Here is a 17,299-nt window from a genome sequence, read left to right as displayed (position 1 = left end):
ACTTGTCTCTCCCTCACCACCATCAAATTTAGACTAGGGTCTTTGTGGCACAGCCCCACTCTATCTCCTGCTTATTGTTTCCCCTATTTCCAGTATTAAGGATGTGAATGTCATTGCTCATGTAGTTAAAGCAACACCTCACACATAGCAGTGGAAGGCTTCAACAGGCTTGGAGGAACTCTAAAGTTTTCAGAAGTACAAATAAATATTCAGAAGAAACCCAACAGCAGGGGTCGGCAAACTAAAGTCCTGGGGCCAAATGCGGCCCCCCAGGCTCGTAAATCCGGCCCGGGGATCCTGCTGCCCACTCGGTCAGTCCCTGCATGCTTCGGACACCTCGCCACACAAGGACTGACTTCCGTGACACTGGCACAGCTTCTGGGTGGGCAGTGACGCTGCAGTGGCTTCGGATTGGCTACAGGAAGCTCCTGCGGCCAATCCCAAGCCACAGATGGCTCTGGGCAGGTGGCAACGCTGGCGCGGCTTTGGGTTGGCTGCAGGAAGTTCCTGCAGCCAATTTGAAGCCTCGCCACCCGCGTGCTGAGGTAAACCTGGCGCAGCCATGGACGGAGAGGCCGGCAGGCGGGCAGCGGGTCTGGGCCGCACCATGGGCATCATGACAGGTGCATTGCGGGGCTTCAGCCAGAGCCTGGCATCCCTGCTGGCCCCACGCCTGGCTCAGCGTTGCTGCTGGTGGCATGCTTGGCTGCCGCGCTGGAGCAGCTGGGGGGTGAGCTGCACGAGCCTACCTGGCGCTCCACGTGCATGGCCTGCCCGCTGACCTGGCCTCAGACGCGGGCACAGCGCATAGTGAAAGCCGCCTGGGAGCTCCGCGGGGACTGGCCAATGGAGCGGCTGCTGCTCGTCAACAACGCCAGTGAGCGGGCGCCGCTGAGACGCGCTCCTGAGCGTGTGCAGAGTACGTTCCTCTGGAGGCAGCTGCGGGACTGGCTTGCAGGGTACTTATTTTTCAAAATATAGTCCAGCCCTCCACAAGGTCTGAGGGACAGTGTACCGGCAACCTGATGAAAAAGTTTGCTGACCCCTGCCCAACAGCTTTATGAGGACTGAGTATGTTCAAGTGCCAAGGAATGCTGACTCGCGGTGGGGGGTGGAAGCAGGTGGACAACGTAATAGAACAAAGTACAGTGGACACTCAGGTTGTGAACGTGATCTGTGCAGGATGCATGTCCGCAACCCACCGCGTCCGCAACCTGCAGTGGTGCTTCTGCGCATGCATGTGTTGTGATTCAGCGCTTCTGCACATGCGCCACTGCTAAACCACAGAAGTAACCCGTTCTGGTACTTCCGGGTTTGGCGGTCCGCAACCCGAAAAAACGCAACCTGAAGCGTCTGTAACCCGAGGTATGACTGTATTGCATGGCTGGCTGGCTGGCAGCAGAACATTTTGTTGCAGGTCCCATGTGTGGTAGCTATTTTACGGATATTGTAGATCTGTATCTGGTAAGCAGAGGGAAGGAGCAAGCTGCACAAGCCCTCCAGGAAGCAATCACTGAACACTGCAGAAAGAGCTCCACAATGAGGAAACAGCAAAGAATCAAAGCGGTAAAGACTAAAATTAAATTAAATTAAATTAAATTAAATTAAAGTTGCCATTGCTGCTGCCATCGCCACTGCTAAACTACACAGGCCTTGGGGAGCTGCAGAAAAAGGGCTAGGAGGAAGCAGATCTTTTGGCTCCCTTTACATCTGAACCAGGAGCCCTGGGTTAGTTTCTCCCCGAGAAGCCACAACTGCTAGCCAGCCTTAAACAATTGTTCATTTGTTTGTTATTTATTCCAACAATTTATATACTGCTTGACACTTTAAGCAGTGGTGCAGTAAAGTCATTGCCATGGCTTGTTAGGAAGCAACAAACCACAATCTGCTTCAGGTGTAACAGGAGCCCACAGAAGAGCAACTGGACAAGGACTCTGTGCTTGCATGCGCTTGGTTTGTGGTAAGCCGTGATAAGCCAGTAAGGTAAAGGTAAAGGGACCCCTGACCATTAGGTCCAGTCATGGCCAACTCTGGGGTTGTGGTGCTCATCTCACTTTATTGGCCGAGGGAGCCGGTGTACAGCTTCCAGGTCATGTGGCCAGCATGACTAAGCCGCTTCTAGAGAACCAGAGCAGCGCACCAAAACACCGTTTACCTTCCTGCTGGAGCGGTACCTATTTATCTACTCGTACTTTGAGGTGCTTTCGAACTGCTAGGTTGGCAGGAGCTGAGACTGAGCAACGGGAGCTCACCCTGTCGCGGGGATTTGAACCGCCAACCTTCTGATCGGCAAGCCCTAGGCTCTGTGGTTTAACCCACAGCGCCACCCGCGTCCCTTCATAAGCCAGTAACCTTGCATTATTGTTCTGTGCCAATGGGGCCATCTTAGCCTAACTATTGCAAAGAGTTGTTTGTGATGATAACATATGGGAAATACAAGACACAAATAAAAAATGTAGCTGAAATTGTTCTCTGGCGTTGTTAATATTGCTGTAAGACTAGCATCTGGTTATTGGAGAGGTGGCGGTGCTGGTCTGTTGCTAATATTTTGCCTTTGAGGCAATACCTGTCTGGGACAATGAGGAAAGTAATGGTAAAGGGCACCGGAAAGTGTGTGATAACATTTGCTTTGCGGCACAACATCTTCAAAGCTCCCTGCAGAAACGTTCAATAAATAGGTCACCTTGCTCCCTACCTGTAACCCAAAAGATGTTTGAATATTTATTTGCTTGAACGTTTTTAAGTTTTAAAAAGACCTGTAAATGGTGTGTGGGGGGGGGTGTTTACATCAGAGGGAAGGCACCTTTTTCTAAGGGATTCTTCTAGCTGACTACGTTTTGAGCCCCTGGGTGGATTTTCAAGCAATTCCCGGGATGTAACAATGGAAGTCTGGATGCAAGAAACAGCGCTCAGCGAGGCTGACCTGCAATAAACTTAGCAGTGCAGGCAAACAGCAGGATCAAAGTTTAGCCAGTGCCATTGTGGGCTCCTAACCAACCCTCAGGAATGTTAATAGTTTGCTGGCAGATAAGCAGCAACTTCATGATAGATTTGAGGAGATCTGCATTCCTTTCCATGTGACAGCTGGAGAAAGGGCTGAAGCTTGCCTTCAGCAAACAGGGCCGTTACAAAAGCCCCAGGGGTCACCTCCATTGACACCATGTTGTACACCAACCTTTCCCAAGCTGGTGCTCTCTAGACATTTTGCACTAAAATTCCCAACAGTCCCGGCCAGCACAACACAGGTATGGCCAGCTGAGGCCGATGGGAGTTATAGTCCAAAAGATCTAGAAGCCACTAGCTTGGGAAAAGTTGCCATAAACAAATTATTATTGTTATTTATTAAATTTGTACATTACCCTTCATCCAAAAATTCCAGGGTGATTCACAACAGAAAAGGGTAAGCACAACCTCAGCTAGGCCTTCACCGCCACCTCAGGTGAACAAATGCAAGTGTCATGGACTGCCTGGATGATGGGGAGTGCTGGGAGGCACCAGCTGGGGAACTCCCAAGAGAACCCCAAAAGGATGAAGGCTCAGAGCCCAAGAGTGCGATGGTGATGAGTGGTTGGAAGGACAGGAGGGAACAGACTGGGAGGAGGAGCTGTCAGAAGCTGAAGAGGTAACAAGTTTTAGTGAGCAGGAAGAGGCTGCAGCAGAGGGCAGTCCGGAACTGGAGGCAGAAGCGGAGGCTGGAGCAGAGGGACCTGGGCCTGGTGGATCAATGATTTCCCGTGTACGAAACAGCTTGTAGGGTTTCTCATCCCTCTAGACAGGAATGGGTAGCCTGTGCCTCCTCTTCTGTTGCTTATGAAGGGAGCGGGTGGCACTGTGGTCTAAACCACCAAGCCTCTTGGGCTTGCTGATTGGAAGGTCAGCGGTTCGAATCCCTGTTGCTCTGTCCCAGCTTCTGCCAATCCTAGCAATTCAAAAGCACACCAGGGCAAGCAGATAAATAGGTACCACTGCGTTGGGAAGGTAAACGGCGTTTCCATGCTCTCTGGCTTCCGTCACGGTCCTCCATGCACCAGAAGCGATTTTGTCATGCTGGCCACATGACCTGGAAATCTGTCTGTGGACAAACGCCGGCTCCCTCAGCCTGAAAGCGAGATGAGCTCCGCAATCCCATAGTCGCCTTTGACTGGACTTAACTGTCCAGGGGTCCTTAACTTTTACCTTTACCTCTGTTGTTTGGATTTGGTTCCCATCATCCCTGACCACTAGTCATGCCAACTGTGCTTGACAGGTGGGAGTCCAGCAACAGCTTGGTGCGGCGACTTTCTGGGCCCGGCCTTGCCAAGCCTGGAAGCTGATGCTGCCTTGGACGTGCAGTACAGGAAGGCAGAGCCCTCTGGATCTCCACTCTCCCAGTGCTCTGGACATCCCCGCCCAAGGACTAGAGCCTCCTGCCTCAGTTGTTTTACTCCAGCCCTCTTCCACTTTCTCCCTTCCCTTCCTTGTTTTCTGCTCTTGCCACCCTACCCAACAGTCAGTCACAGTCAGCCTATTCAGAGGCAGTTTTAGGGTAGCACAGCTGGTGCAACCATAACAGTGCTGTAGAATGGAGCACAAGAGGCATGGGGGGCACCAAATTTTAGCATCACACAGGGCACCGTTGACATTTGAGAGCCCGAAATCCGGCACTGACATATTTTGTTGCTACTGGACTTGCTCAGTTCTCATCGGGCTGTTCAGGGGTTCTCCCTCCCTTAGGGTTCCCCCTGTTAATTCCCCCCTGCAAACCTTGTGGTCCCAAGTCTGGTGATACATCCCCCCCTTTTTGTGGGTGGTGTTGTTTCAGTTGTTTATGGATTAGGACTGAGAGAACTTAATTTGCTATTAGTATTAATAATAGTTAGCACTATTATTAGTCCCGGAGCTTGTCCAAACTGCAGACCTGAGCCCATCCAGCACAGACTGAATTCTTATTCCCTGATCTGCTTTCCAACTGACCAAAATCACCTCTGTCTTGTCTGGATTAAGTTTCAATTTGTTCACCCTCATCCAGTCCATTACAGGTGACAGACATTGATTTAAAACCGAGACAGCTTCCCTGGATTTAGGTGGAACAGACAAATAGTGTGCTGGGTGTCATCAGCATACTGTTGACACTGAACTCCAAAACTCTGGAGTTCAGTGTCATGTAGTGTCAGTCAGTAGAGCATGAGACTCTTAACCTCAGGATCATGGGTTCAAGCCGCACATTGCAGGGGGTGGGCTAGATGGCCCTTGTAGTCCCTTCCAACCCTGCAATTCTATGATTCTACGTAAATGTTAAATAGCATAGGAGACAGAACAGAACCCCGAGGGACACCAGCACCACCTTCTGGGTAATAGTTTTCTGAGCAATTAACAAATAAAGCTAGTAAAATTATGGGACACAATCAAATAAACATGAAAAGCCAATAACTGAGGCCTCATACTATGGAACTGTAGAGGTCATGATGATGGCATTTACATCTGTGCTCACACAAGCAGTAATGGTCTTTCCCAACCATGTTATATTTAAAAAAGGCCCAATGAAGTTGATGGGTATGACTAACTGAGGTGCTTCGTTTTGATGGGTCTACTCCCTATGGGCAGGAGTGATTATGATCAGACCCACATATGCAAATGATATAAATGCCAATAATCATGCATGCGCATTGTTCAACAAACTTTTGATTTTTTTAAAAAAAAATTTAAAAGGTTGTTTAAGGGTTGGTGCAGATGGAGATGGGAGTCAAAGATGCTTCTCACCTATTTGGTGCTATTTGGTTTAGAGATGGCCCTAGTTTAGGAATGCAAGAAATGGAGGGAGGTGGCAACTGGTTTCCTACCTTAACGTATTCACTGCCGGACCCCAGTCCATCCTGGTGCCTAGAGAAGGAGAGAGAGAAATCAAAAGTGAGCCTCATTAAAAAGTGGGTGAAAGAAAATGCCAAAACAGAGGTGACATCACTGATGGCTGTTCCAGGGCAGGGGAGCAGCAAAGAGATTGCAGGCCGGGAAGTGCATTCACACTATACCATGGACACCATACTGTTAGGGTTGAAGCCTGACTCCTTCAGGATGTGTTTGGCTTATAAGAACTCCTTTTTAGACTTAATGGATGTCTAACAGTAATTATTATTGTGATTATTGCTATATGACGTGAGACTATATTTTTATCTTATTGTGAACTACACACACACACACACACACAGAGAGAGAGAGAGAGAGAGAGAGAGAGAGAGAGAGATTTTCCATATTTATTAGTTGCAATATACTGTTTCCATGCCAAGAGATGCTTTGGGTTTAGTGTGATAAAGAACTGTATAGAAATAATGAAAATAAATATAAACCATTAAAAACTATAAGCTATATCGAGCCATCCCAAATCTAACAAAAGAGCAAGCTTTTCGTATTAAAATAAAAATAAAAATCACCCCTTAATAGTTTTGCATGGTCGTGTATAACTACTTTGCCACATCCCAACTTTTATCAGGCTGTTACATTGATCTTAGTTGTCTTACAGTTTCTAGTTTTGAAGCAGCTAGGATTCCTGCTGAAGGAAATGTGGTTATTGCATGAAGATTTAACTGGCTGCTTTGGGGACCATTTTGAACACTAGGTCATATTTTTCTTTCTCTGGAGGCTGTGCATTGCCAGTCTTGAAGTAGACCCTTGCTTCCACGCTACTGCTCTTTGGTGTTGCTGAGGCCTCGCTTTTTGTCAGTTAGCTAGAAAAGGAATTTAAAAACTCTGTGCTCAAATTGTGGTTTGTAGGCATTTGCCATTTTTTGATGCTCATTACAGTTTGCCAGAGAGGCAAACCAGATGAAGGCAGCATAGCTGTCAACCGTCCCTTATTTGGCGGGAAACTCCCTTATCCCAGCGCCGTGTCCCGCTGCTGTCCCTTACTGATGATGTCCCTTAAATTTCCCAGGTTTGAAAGGAAGAAGGGAGGCTCCAGCTGTGTTGCTTGGCTGCCCGGCCCGCTCCCCCTCCGGCCTCCTCTCACCAGCCTCGGCCCCCGGGAGCCCCTCCCCGCCGGGACTGGTGGGAGCCTCGGGCCCTTCTGCCGCCATCCTCTTCGCGGCCACCGAACTGAGCGTCTCTGCCTGGGGCCTCCCCTCTGCCCGTCGCCACTGCTCCCACTAGGCCGTACTGCGGCTGCACCACCGAAGGACCCGGATGAGATGGGCAGCCTGGCACGGCCTACGAATTGCTGAGGAGCCTTGAGAGAAGGGCAAGGGCAACCATAGAGAAAGAGGTTCAGAGAGAGGAGGAGGCGGAGGCACGGGCAGGTGTTCCAAGGGCTAACCATAGAGGGGGAAAGCGGAGGAAGGACCGCAAGTGCTTCTCCTATAGATTTGTAGTGGTAGACTAGCTATAGATGGTCTGATCTGCGGGTTTACTTCGGGCGCTATTTCCCCCCCCCCTTCCTCCCGCCCCGCCTGATGGAACTCAGAGCTGCAGATGGAGAACAAGAGAAAAGATACAGAACTGCAGCAGCATCTTTGTAGCTTGGACTTCGTTTTGCGTGAAAAGTGGTTGCTGCTTGTAGTTATTTAATTGCAGTGTTTCATCAGCTGGTGTCTTGAGCAGCAACCTCTGGAAACGAAGGGCTAAAAACCGGCGCTGCTCTCCCAAATTATCTGGTCCCTTTTAACTTTGTATTTCAGGTGGTTGACTATAATCCCTTATTCTGGCTGCTGATGCCTTATTTTCGAGGCTGCTGCTCCCTTATTTTCAAATCTGTAAGTTGACAGCTATGGGCTGGTGTGACTGGCTGCCCTCAGCATCAAATCTGCTGATCCTGGTGTTCCCAGATCCTACCATTGCACCTTTCCTCCTTCTACCATTTTCTTAGCGCTACCATATCAAGTGCACTGTGGGAGGTACATTTTGAAGTGGGTGAGTCTCATTGGCGTGGGATTGTGTCACAGTGAAGGGTCTCTAGTTGGCCAAAAACCATTATATAAATGTAATAATAATAATAATAATAATAATAATAATAATAATAATAATAATAGCAGCTTCTTATCAAGGTAACATGCCCTTCAACATTTCACAAATGAATCAACTGTAACTTGAAGAACTTCTGCTTGAACTTGCTTTCCCCTCCTGCCTCCTATTTTCTTCTTCTTCTTCATGTGTTATATCTTTTAAAATTGTGAGCCTGATTTCATGGGCTGTCTTAATACTGTTTTTTGTAAGCCACTTAAGGGGCCTTTTTGGCTAAACACCAGGGCCAGGTGCTTCAAAGAAGTCCATCACACATTTTGCTAGGGTTGCCATATTTCAAAAAATGAAAGTCAGGACACAAAAGTTGTTGAGATTTTCTTAATTTTGCCCAAAGTTGTTGAGCAAAAAAGAAAAAGAAAAATGAAGTTATTGAGCTATTTTTTGAGCAAAATCTAGACTTCCAACATGAGTTGTCATAATCCAAATTTTCCTGGACATTTTTAGCGATTTCCACCCAGACACTGCTTTTGACTGCCATATTCCAGACGTATGGCAATCCTATATTTGGAGATGTTAATTCCTGTGCATGATGCAAACTTAGGCTGACTTTCAGGGGGAAAGCTGACTTTTAAGCAAAGCTTCTTTTTTAAATTTAAGATTAAAGAAAGCAGGGAAAGATCAATAGATATTGCTACTTGTGCAAAAGATCTGGTCTTGCTACTTGTGCAAAAGATCCTTGGCTATCCCCTAGCAACACCACACCTTAAAATTTTGTGCATGCTTGTTAAACTTCTATCACCCTGTGTTTAAAACCATGATGATGGTATTGGCAAGTTGGGAGCTGTTGGGAGCTCTGAGAAGGAAAACCAAGAGAAGGTGGGACTGGAAGTGGTCTGGATCACCAAACTTCATTTGCAAATTAGGTTTCGATCAGGAGTCCATATCCTGGCCAATTCCATTAAAAAGTCCTGTGTTTAGTTGCCTTTAATTACCTCTGCACTTTTCAAGTTTTAGAGAGGGAAGCAGGCAGATGAAGGGACTGGCTTTGTTAGAGGATTGTCTCAATGCAGGGCAAAGCTCAGTTAAGCCGCTTCTTAAATACAGCAAGAACGACAACTGTGTGAACCTCCCAGAGCTACCTGACTCTATCCAAGTGCCCAATCTTTCCAGAAACTGGTCTTAACATCACTAAGAGGATTGGAGAGGAATTAAGGCTGAAAGGACAGAACACCAAAGCTGAAAGGTCCCAGAGCAGGATTGGCCGTAGTAAATTCTACCCCTGGCAGCTGTGCCCTGTGGACTGCTGTTTTCCTGATGGCTGGTGCCAAGAGACACCATGGCCAGGTATCTGATGAGGGCCCATAGCCCAGCAGACCCCACTGCATCTATTCCCCTTTTCCATGGGGTGGGACCAGCAGAATGCCTGATCTGGCCATGGTGACACATGCCCTCGTTACATGCCCTTGTAGGACTACTGTGACATGAGCTATGTGGGGTTGCCTTTGCAAAGGGTTTGGCAGGTTCTGCCAGTCAAGTATGCTGCAGCCATACTGCTGACCGCGGCCCGTTACAAGAAACATGCTACTCCTCTGTTAAAACAACTTCACTGGCTACTGTCCATTTCTGGGAGCCATTCAAAGTGCTGGTTTTGACCTTTAAAGCCCTAGATGGCTTGGGACCAGGTTACTTGAACAATCATATCTTCCTGCCCAAACCTGCCCAGATGCTAAGATCCTTGGGTGAGCACCTTTCCTTGGTCCCATCAACAACAGAGCCACGACTGGCGGTGACATGAGAGAGGGGCTTTTCTGTGGCTGCCCCCAGATAGAAGAATTCCCTCCCATCAGAGATTAGGCTGGCTCCCTCCTTGCTATCCTTCTGCTGGCAGGCTAAGACCTTCCTCTTCAGACAGGCCTTTGGAGAGGAAGGTGCAGGTGATGATGGCCACTGGGCAGCTGTTAGGACAAACCATACATTAACCACATGGTTCTAAATGTGTTTGACATATTCTTTTTAAATAGCTTGTTGCCACTACATTGTATTTTATAATTACATTTCAAAATGTTGGGAGCTGCCTTGAGTCCCAGCTTAGGAGAAAAGCAGGACATAAATACACCGAATGAATAAATGGAAGACTTAGCCTGCTTGCTTCATTGGCTCTGTGACTGGCAATGAGCAGGAAGAGCAACAGCTGGGGAAGAGACAGCTCCCTGAGGGAAGGTGGCCCATGAGGGGTGCCTAGCGCAAGGGCCCTCTGAAAACTAGAGCTGGACCTGGTCATCCTTGTTCTAGGAACCAGGCAGAGTGTGGCAGCCACCTCAAGTGGCAGATGCTAGGAGGACAAGGAACAGCAACGAGATTTTGTAGGACAAGCTGAATGTGCTATGAGACCTGTCCTGAACCCACTAAGACAGGCTGCTGCCCTTGGGTCTGGTAAAGAAGGCTATCCCTCCACAGTGTGGATGCAACTGCCACTCCGCACTACAACTATATGTGGAATGGGAGGGTGCCATTTCATACTTCAGGCAGCAAAATGTATTGATCCAGCCCTGCAAGGACCATTCATATCAGGCACAGCAAGGACAGGATCTCTTAGCTTGCCTTTTCACTAAATAGCTGCCCCCCTGCCATTTCTGGAGCACTTTGATGACAGTATGATTGGTGACTGGGAGTGGCCGCCGAGACCACATAACACTGGTCTTGAAAGACCTGCATTGGCTCCCAGTACGTTTCTGAGCACAATTCAAAGTGCTGATCTTTAAAGCCCTAAAAGGCCTCCGTCCAGTATACTTGAAGGAGCATTTCCACCCCCATCATTCAACCAGACACTGAGGTCCAGCTCTGAGGGCCTTCTGGCGGTTCCCTCGCTACGAGAAGTGAGGTTACAGGGAACTAGGCAGAGGGCCTTCTCGGTGGTGGTGCCCACCCTGTGGAATGCCCTTCCATCAGATGTCAATGAAATAAACAACTATGACTTTTAGAAGACATCTGAAGGCAGCCCTGTTTAGGGAAGTTTTTAATGTTTGATGTTTTATTCTGTTTTTAATCTGTTGGGAACCGCCCAGAGTGGCTGGGGAAACCCAGCCAGATGGGTGGGGTATAAATATTAATAAATTGTTGTTGTGGTGGTTGTGGTTGTTGTTGTTGTATCTGTGTTTTCCTTTGGAACCAAGCCAAGATCAAAACTGAAGGCATTTGTGCTCAGGTCCTGAGAACAGGATGCTGGACCAGATGAGCCATTGGCCTGATCCAACAGGCTCTTCTTGTATTCTTACGCTTAGCACTTGCATCCAGTACTCCAGAATCCACAGACCCACAGAGGTCACTTGGCTTAGTGGAGCAAGAACGGCCATCACCCAGCCTCAGCTCCCTGGAATTTAAGGCCGTTTCTTGCAAGAACTTGCGTCAAATGCAACTTGGAATCAAAAGGGAGCGGGATTAATGCCTACACATCCTGGCCTTGGTGAGTTCAGCTGAGGCCACAACAGCTGCTTGTGAGCCCTCCCTCCAGCAGGGGAAATGGGCAGTCAAACGGTTCCCTCTCTTGCATGAAATACCCCAGGGAGAAAACTTCAGGGATTTAATGGGACCAGTGCTGCTGTTGTGTGGTGACAAATGAGAAGGCCATCCTCAGCTCATCTCCAAAACGATATTGTAGAGCTGAGAAGGGCGTGGAAAAGGTTAGAGCAAAAAGGGAGCAACTTCCCTATGAGGAACGCTTATGATGTTCAGAGTTTGTTTGGAAGAAAATGTGGGTATGGTAGAGGTTTACAAGATTATGCATAGGTTTGAAAGAAGTGGATAGAGAAAGGTTTTCCATCCTGATAACGCCAGAACCACATGGGGACCTCAAAAGACGGCTGAACGTTAGCAGACTAGGAACAGGTGGAATGAAGATACACATCTCCAGATAGGGTGGGAGAGGGGGTTTGTCTGAAATCCCAGAGAGCTACTACTAGGCTTGGGCGATGTCAGCTTTCCAACAGCCAACAGCGTATCACCAGCCAAACATCACAATCTGGCAATCTGGTGGTACACTGTGATGTTGAAAGGGAGGAAGAAACAAGCTACATTGGTCCCAGCCCCACAAGACACTGGGTTGAAATCACCGCTGCTCTCACTGAGCAAACTAAGGTGGCTTCACCACGGTGCCTCGCAGGGCCGGGACCGATGCAGCTTGATCCTCCCACTGGGAGCTTCACCCTCCCAGGCGAAGGCAGCCACACAGCAGTAGCCAAGCGCTCCGTTCACAAGGCTGCCTCTGCCTTCACAAGGGCAGAGGAAGAGGTCCCCACCCGTGATATGACGGCAGCTGAAGCAGCTGTTCACACAGTGGCTGTTATGTACTGAGTTGAATAGGATCCAAAATGCAGCAGTCTGATTGGTTCTAGAACAATAGGATCCAAAATGCAGCAGTCTGATTGGTCCTAGAACAATGCAGCAGTATGATTGGTCCACAGGAGCCACCCAATCCAGCTCCAGGTGGAAGTGAATCCACAACCTGATTGGCCTACAGGAGAATCCCGGAATTAGCCAATCACGTGGGGCCCATTGTGTAAATAATGTATATAAAGCAGACATTCTGGGGGAACTTCCATTCCTCCTCACCACTATGAGCTGAATAAAGAGCATGAAATCCACTCTCGACTCTGAGTATATTTCAGTGGGCTTGGGCCACTGCCGCCTTGGCGTGGGCAGACAGGCTGCCTCTTCCTCCTGGGAACAAGCTCCATAGGCCCTGGCCCCAATATACCTTGTTCCTCCCTCAGTCGTATGATGACCAGGGTGTGATAGTGGTTTCACCCAGCACTATATTGCGAGGGAAGTCCCTCTGCCTCCAGCACCCAGCTGCAGCTTGTTTTTCCCTCAGCGCACTGGGCTCTGGTGGCAGAGGGACTCAGGAGCAATGGCAGTTTCACCCGCAATATAGCGACAGGTGAAACAGCCATCATGCCAGTCCTGGGTAATGTATCACCCAGGTCTAGCTACTAGCAGTCAGTGCAGACAATATTGAGCTAGATGGCGCAATTGTCTGACTTGTTTATAAGGCTAGAGTGACAAGACTAGAACAGGGAGACCAGGGTTTAAATCACAGGAAGCATGTGATGTAGGAAATTGCCTTACACTCAGTCAGACACAATGCTCAGTACTGTCTGCACTGACTGGCAGCAGCTCCCTGGGGTTCCAGACAGGGAATATTTCCCAGCCCTCCCTGGAGGTGCTGCTGGGGACTGAAGCTATGACTGTCTGTGTGCACAGCAGATGTTTTGTCACTGAGCTACAGTTCTTCCCCTAAAGCCTGCTCCTTCTCCATGAACAGAGGACAAATCCTGTTCCTTTCACATTTTACTTTTACAGTGGTACCTCGGGTTGCAAACGGGATTCGTTCCGGAGCCCTGTTCGCATCCTGAATAGAACGTAAAACACGTCAGTGTGTGCGTGAGTTGCGTTTCGCCGCTTCAGCGCATGATGTCATTTTGAGCATCTGCGCATGCACGAGCAGCAAAACCCGGAAGTAATGTGCTCCGTTACTTCTGGGTCATCGCGGAGCGCAACCTGAAAATACTTATCCTGAAGAATATTTATCCCAAGGTATGACTGTCATTTACCCAAAACAAAGGGTAATTTACCCAAAACAAGGACAGATTTCTGTCCTTGAAATCAACTGACTGAGGTAGGCGGAGACCTCCAGGTATCCCACCTGAGGGAAGGGAAAGCCAAGCCTATGCTGATGGAGCCGCTCCAGATCTAGGGGCTGCACGCGTCCACGCAAAGGGCGCCCCCCGTTTTAAGCGGGGAGCGGTCATTTCCAAATTTTGTGAAGAACTCCTCCTCCAACAACAACAACATAGTGTACACTACAAGAAACGTGCACTAAGACGATGTTGAGTTTCTATGAGGGCTTAAAAACAAACAAATCACAAACTGATGCAGAAATATGATGGTTTCAGTTTAAGACTTGGGCACTTAGAGATAGTGAGCAACTGAAAGTGACAGGTTCTTCCATCCTGTTGGCCTAAACTGCTCATAAACAGTTGCACTGAAGCAACGTTTAGTGTTACTGGTCCCCGGGTGACGCATATTTTGACACAGCATTGGGTGTTTTTTTGTTTTTCCCAGCTTCCCTTGGGAATGGGGAGGAAGCTTGGAGCACACGGATCTAGATGCATATGTTTCCGCTGGCCCTTCCTGTCCTGCTCAGCCCTCCTCCCATCTGTTTCCCTGAAATGTTCCCGAATGGCGGGAACATGAAGGAACACCTTGCAGGGCGGAAAAGGGTGGTTGGTGAAGATGACTGAAAATAACTCACCGGATCTTGGGGTCAGGAGCCAGACAAGGCCTCCATTCACGCTTGCTGGGGCCAAAGGGTGGCTGCTCTCAGCCCCACTGCACCTCATCACAGACTAATTTCTTCGCAGGGAAGCAGGTTACGTCTAAACATCAGGAAGAGCTTCCTTCACAGTAAAAGCTGCTCAGCTGGGGAACATGGGTGGTTGAGAGGTTTCTTTTACTGGGGCGCTGTGGTTGCAAGATCCCTGGTTTTCATCAGGGGGTGGATTAGATTACAGTACTTCCAAGGCCCCTCCTCATCCTATGATTATATATAAAGACTAAACTCTGAGAACAAGAGGTAATCTGTTTACGACCGGCAACAAAGGTTGGCACAGTTGTGCCTTTTAAAAACAGCAACCATTGCATCCTTGATCGAGAGCCTCTTGGCCCCATGCTTTCCAGGCATGGAACAAGCACACGTGTGGATGAGCATTTATCTTCACGCCCAGTACCACTTTTTGCTTTTGCTTTGAATGGAGCCGAACACTCAGATGGAAGCAAGGGATGTCTGCTTCCAGGGAAACAGGAAAACACTAGGCACTAAAGCTGCAAAAGCAACTTTTGAAATGAGGTTGAAATTGGAGAGATCCCTGCCCATCAGAAAGCCAAGTGGACACGGACAGTTTGTCAGGCACACATGCACCTGATGTTTAAATATTAAAGATTGCACCATCTTATCTTTCTTAGAAGATAAATATACCGGTCAGTTTTTATGATTACTACAGCAATAACACCCAGAGCATATCTTTTGACTTTGGGATTCTTAAAATATACATGCCCATGTCTAAAAAACAAACAAATTCAAATCAAATATTTGAGCATAGGATTATAGTTTAAGATGCAGGTGGCGCTGTGATCTAAACCACAGAGCCTCAGAGGGTTGACAGTTTGAATCCCCGCGATGGGGTGAGCTCCTGTTGCTCTGTCCCAGCTCCTGCCAACCTAGCAGTTCAAAAGCATACCAGTGCAAGTAGATAAATAGGTACCGCTGCGGCAGGAAGGTAAACGTCGTTTCCGGGCGCTCTGGTTTCCGTCATGGTGTCCTGTTGTGCCAGAAGCGATTTAGTCATGCTGGCCACATGACCCGGAAAGCACAAACACCGGCTTCCTTGGCCTGAAAGCAAGATGAGCGCTGCATCCCCAGTCACCTTTGACTGGACCTAACCGTCCAGGGGTCCTTTACCTTTTACTTTAGTCTAGGGTAGCCATGTGTCCTATTTTGCAAAGGACAGTCCTTGGAAAGGCTGTTGAATCAAAATCCATTTTAAGGGTAAAGAACCCAAAGAACCGACAGCAGGAGGAGATTTGCCCATCAACCATTGGCATCCGAGGGATAGCATATTCAGCAGGCACTCAGCTCACCTGGTCACAGTCTTCCCCACTAGGGTGAGATGTGTTGTATTCCTACTTAAACTTCCTATACATTACCATAAGCACATTATAGCTTCTAATCTAGCTACCTTCTCTGTGGGCAGATACCGAGGGCAGATTGCCACCCTGCCAAGTCACTGCTTCAGGGCAAGATCCTCCCTGTGAACTCTTGACAGTGCACCTATTTGCAAACTTCTCGCACAGAATTAATGTGAGAATGGCATGGCGGGCTGCCCAGTACACTGTGGTTTCAGAGCATTGAATGCACAACACAAGCTCATGACGGGACTGGAAAAAACATATTGGAGGTGGCTGTGATTGCCATCTTCAAAGGACTGATTTTCACAGGATTCACTCTAAATACGGGCTTTCTGAAGCACCATTTGGTTTGCAGCCTCCTCTTTCATAGCCTGCCAGCTGTCTGGTGGGGGGAATTTGTTTCACACGCTGCAAGGACAGCAACTGGGGAGAACCATGAGAAAAATTCCAGGGCAAGAGGGAGTGAGGGCTCTAGGCAGGAAATTGGGAGCATGAGAGCAACTGGGGAACAGAATTTAAGACGGTCTTAAGGAACTCCCTGTAAAGGCGCAAGGCTCCTCAGCTTGTGATATGCAACAGTTACATCTTAAGTACCAGTGAGCCCCCACCCCACCCCCCGCCCCGCAACTTGGACTTCCACTCAGTTGCCACAAGGGAAGAATGAAAATACTATAAATAACCCTTTCCGTCTCCTAACTGTAAGCAGATGTCTTTGGCTGTGACTTCATCCTGAGATGAGGCCGGCTTGTGGCAATGTTCAGGGAGTCATGCGAATGAATGGCCCGTGGGATTCTTGAATGAAACTAAACTTTCTCTCTCTTTTTTTTTTTTGCAGCCGGTCAAAGTGCCTGGGATAAATTCCAGTACTCTGTTTGGAAGGAGGCTCTGCAGCCTGGGAGCACCAGCTGGCCAAGTTGTTATGGCTCTGCCTGGGCCCTTTTGGAAGCTCAGGTGTGGAGCTGGGCAAGGATGTGAAAACCTGTGCAGTTTTCTAAGAGCTCTTCCATATCTGAACTGAAGTGGCAGGGATTGGGGGAGAGCCATCGGTTTTAAGTGTGAGAACACTTGGTTAGGGGGGAGTGTGTTGGTTTGGGGGGGGTGAAAAGAGAGGCTGACTGGGACTCCTTTGTTTCCCTTCCTTCCGAAACAAATGCAACAAGTGAAAGCTGGGGTGTGGGTGAACCTAATGTTAAGCTTGCTCAGAGTAGTCCCCCTGAAATAAATGGGCATGAATAAAGGCTCGTCCACGCTTCTTTTTGTGCCATGTTTCTAAGCACAGGTCTGAGCTTTCCATGTCTGCATTCAAGCAGGGCTTTTTTTTTTTGCTCCTGTCCTGGCTCTTTCGGTAGGGAAAAAATTGTTTTACTGCTAATTCGGAGCAAACAGCAATTGGGTTATCCTCAGACTGCCATTTGCTATGATTCAGTGGTAAAAAAAAAGCAACAGCTCAGACATGGAAAGCCCAGACCTGTGCCTAGAAAGCACAGAGCAAAGGTAAATGTGGATGTGTGATGCATGACTGCAACACGTGGAAGGCATTTTCCAGCTGCAATAAGACTGCCTAAATCATGGGTAGGCAAACTAAGGCCTGTGGGCCGGATGTGGCCCAATCACCTTCTCAATCCAG

At 48.5% G+C, this 17,299-nt stretch overlaps 1 protein-coding gene across 2 annotated transcripts in view; it reads right to left on the bottom strand.

Annotated features, from left to right (window-relative positions):
- The window catches only part of SH2D3C (SH2 domain containing 3C), a 76,351-nt gene that overhangs the window by 40,277 nt on the left and 18,775 nt on the right, over positions 1–17,299 (bottom strand). For both annotated transcript variants that reach the window (XM_083597222.1, XM_083597223.1), the window contains one exon: positions 5,820–5,859. In XM_083597222.1, coding sequence (XP_083453348.1) covers positions 5,820–5,859 — 40 coding nt within the window. The remainder of the gene's footprint in view (positions 1–5,819; positions 5,860–17,299) is intronic.

Source organism: Podarcis filfolensis (genome assembly GCF_964270895.1).
Source record: "Podarcis filfolensis genome assembly, chromosome: Z".
NCBI lineage: Eukaryota > Metazoa > Chordata > Lepidosauria > Squamata > Lacertidae > Podarcis > Podarcis filfolensis.
This window is presented reverse-complemented; position numbering and strand designations above follow the sequence as displayed.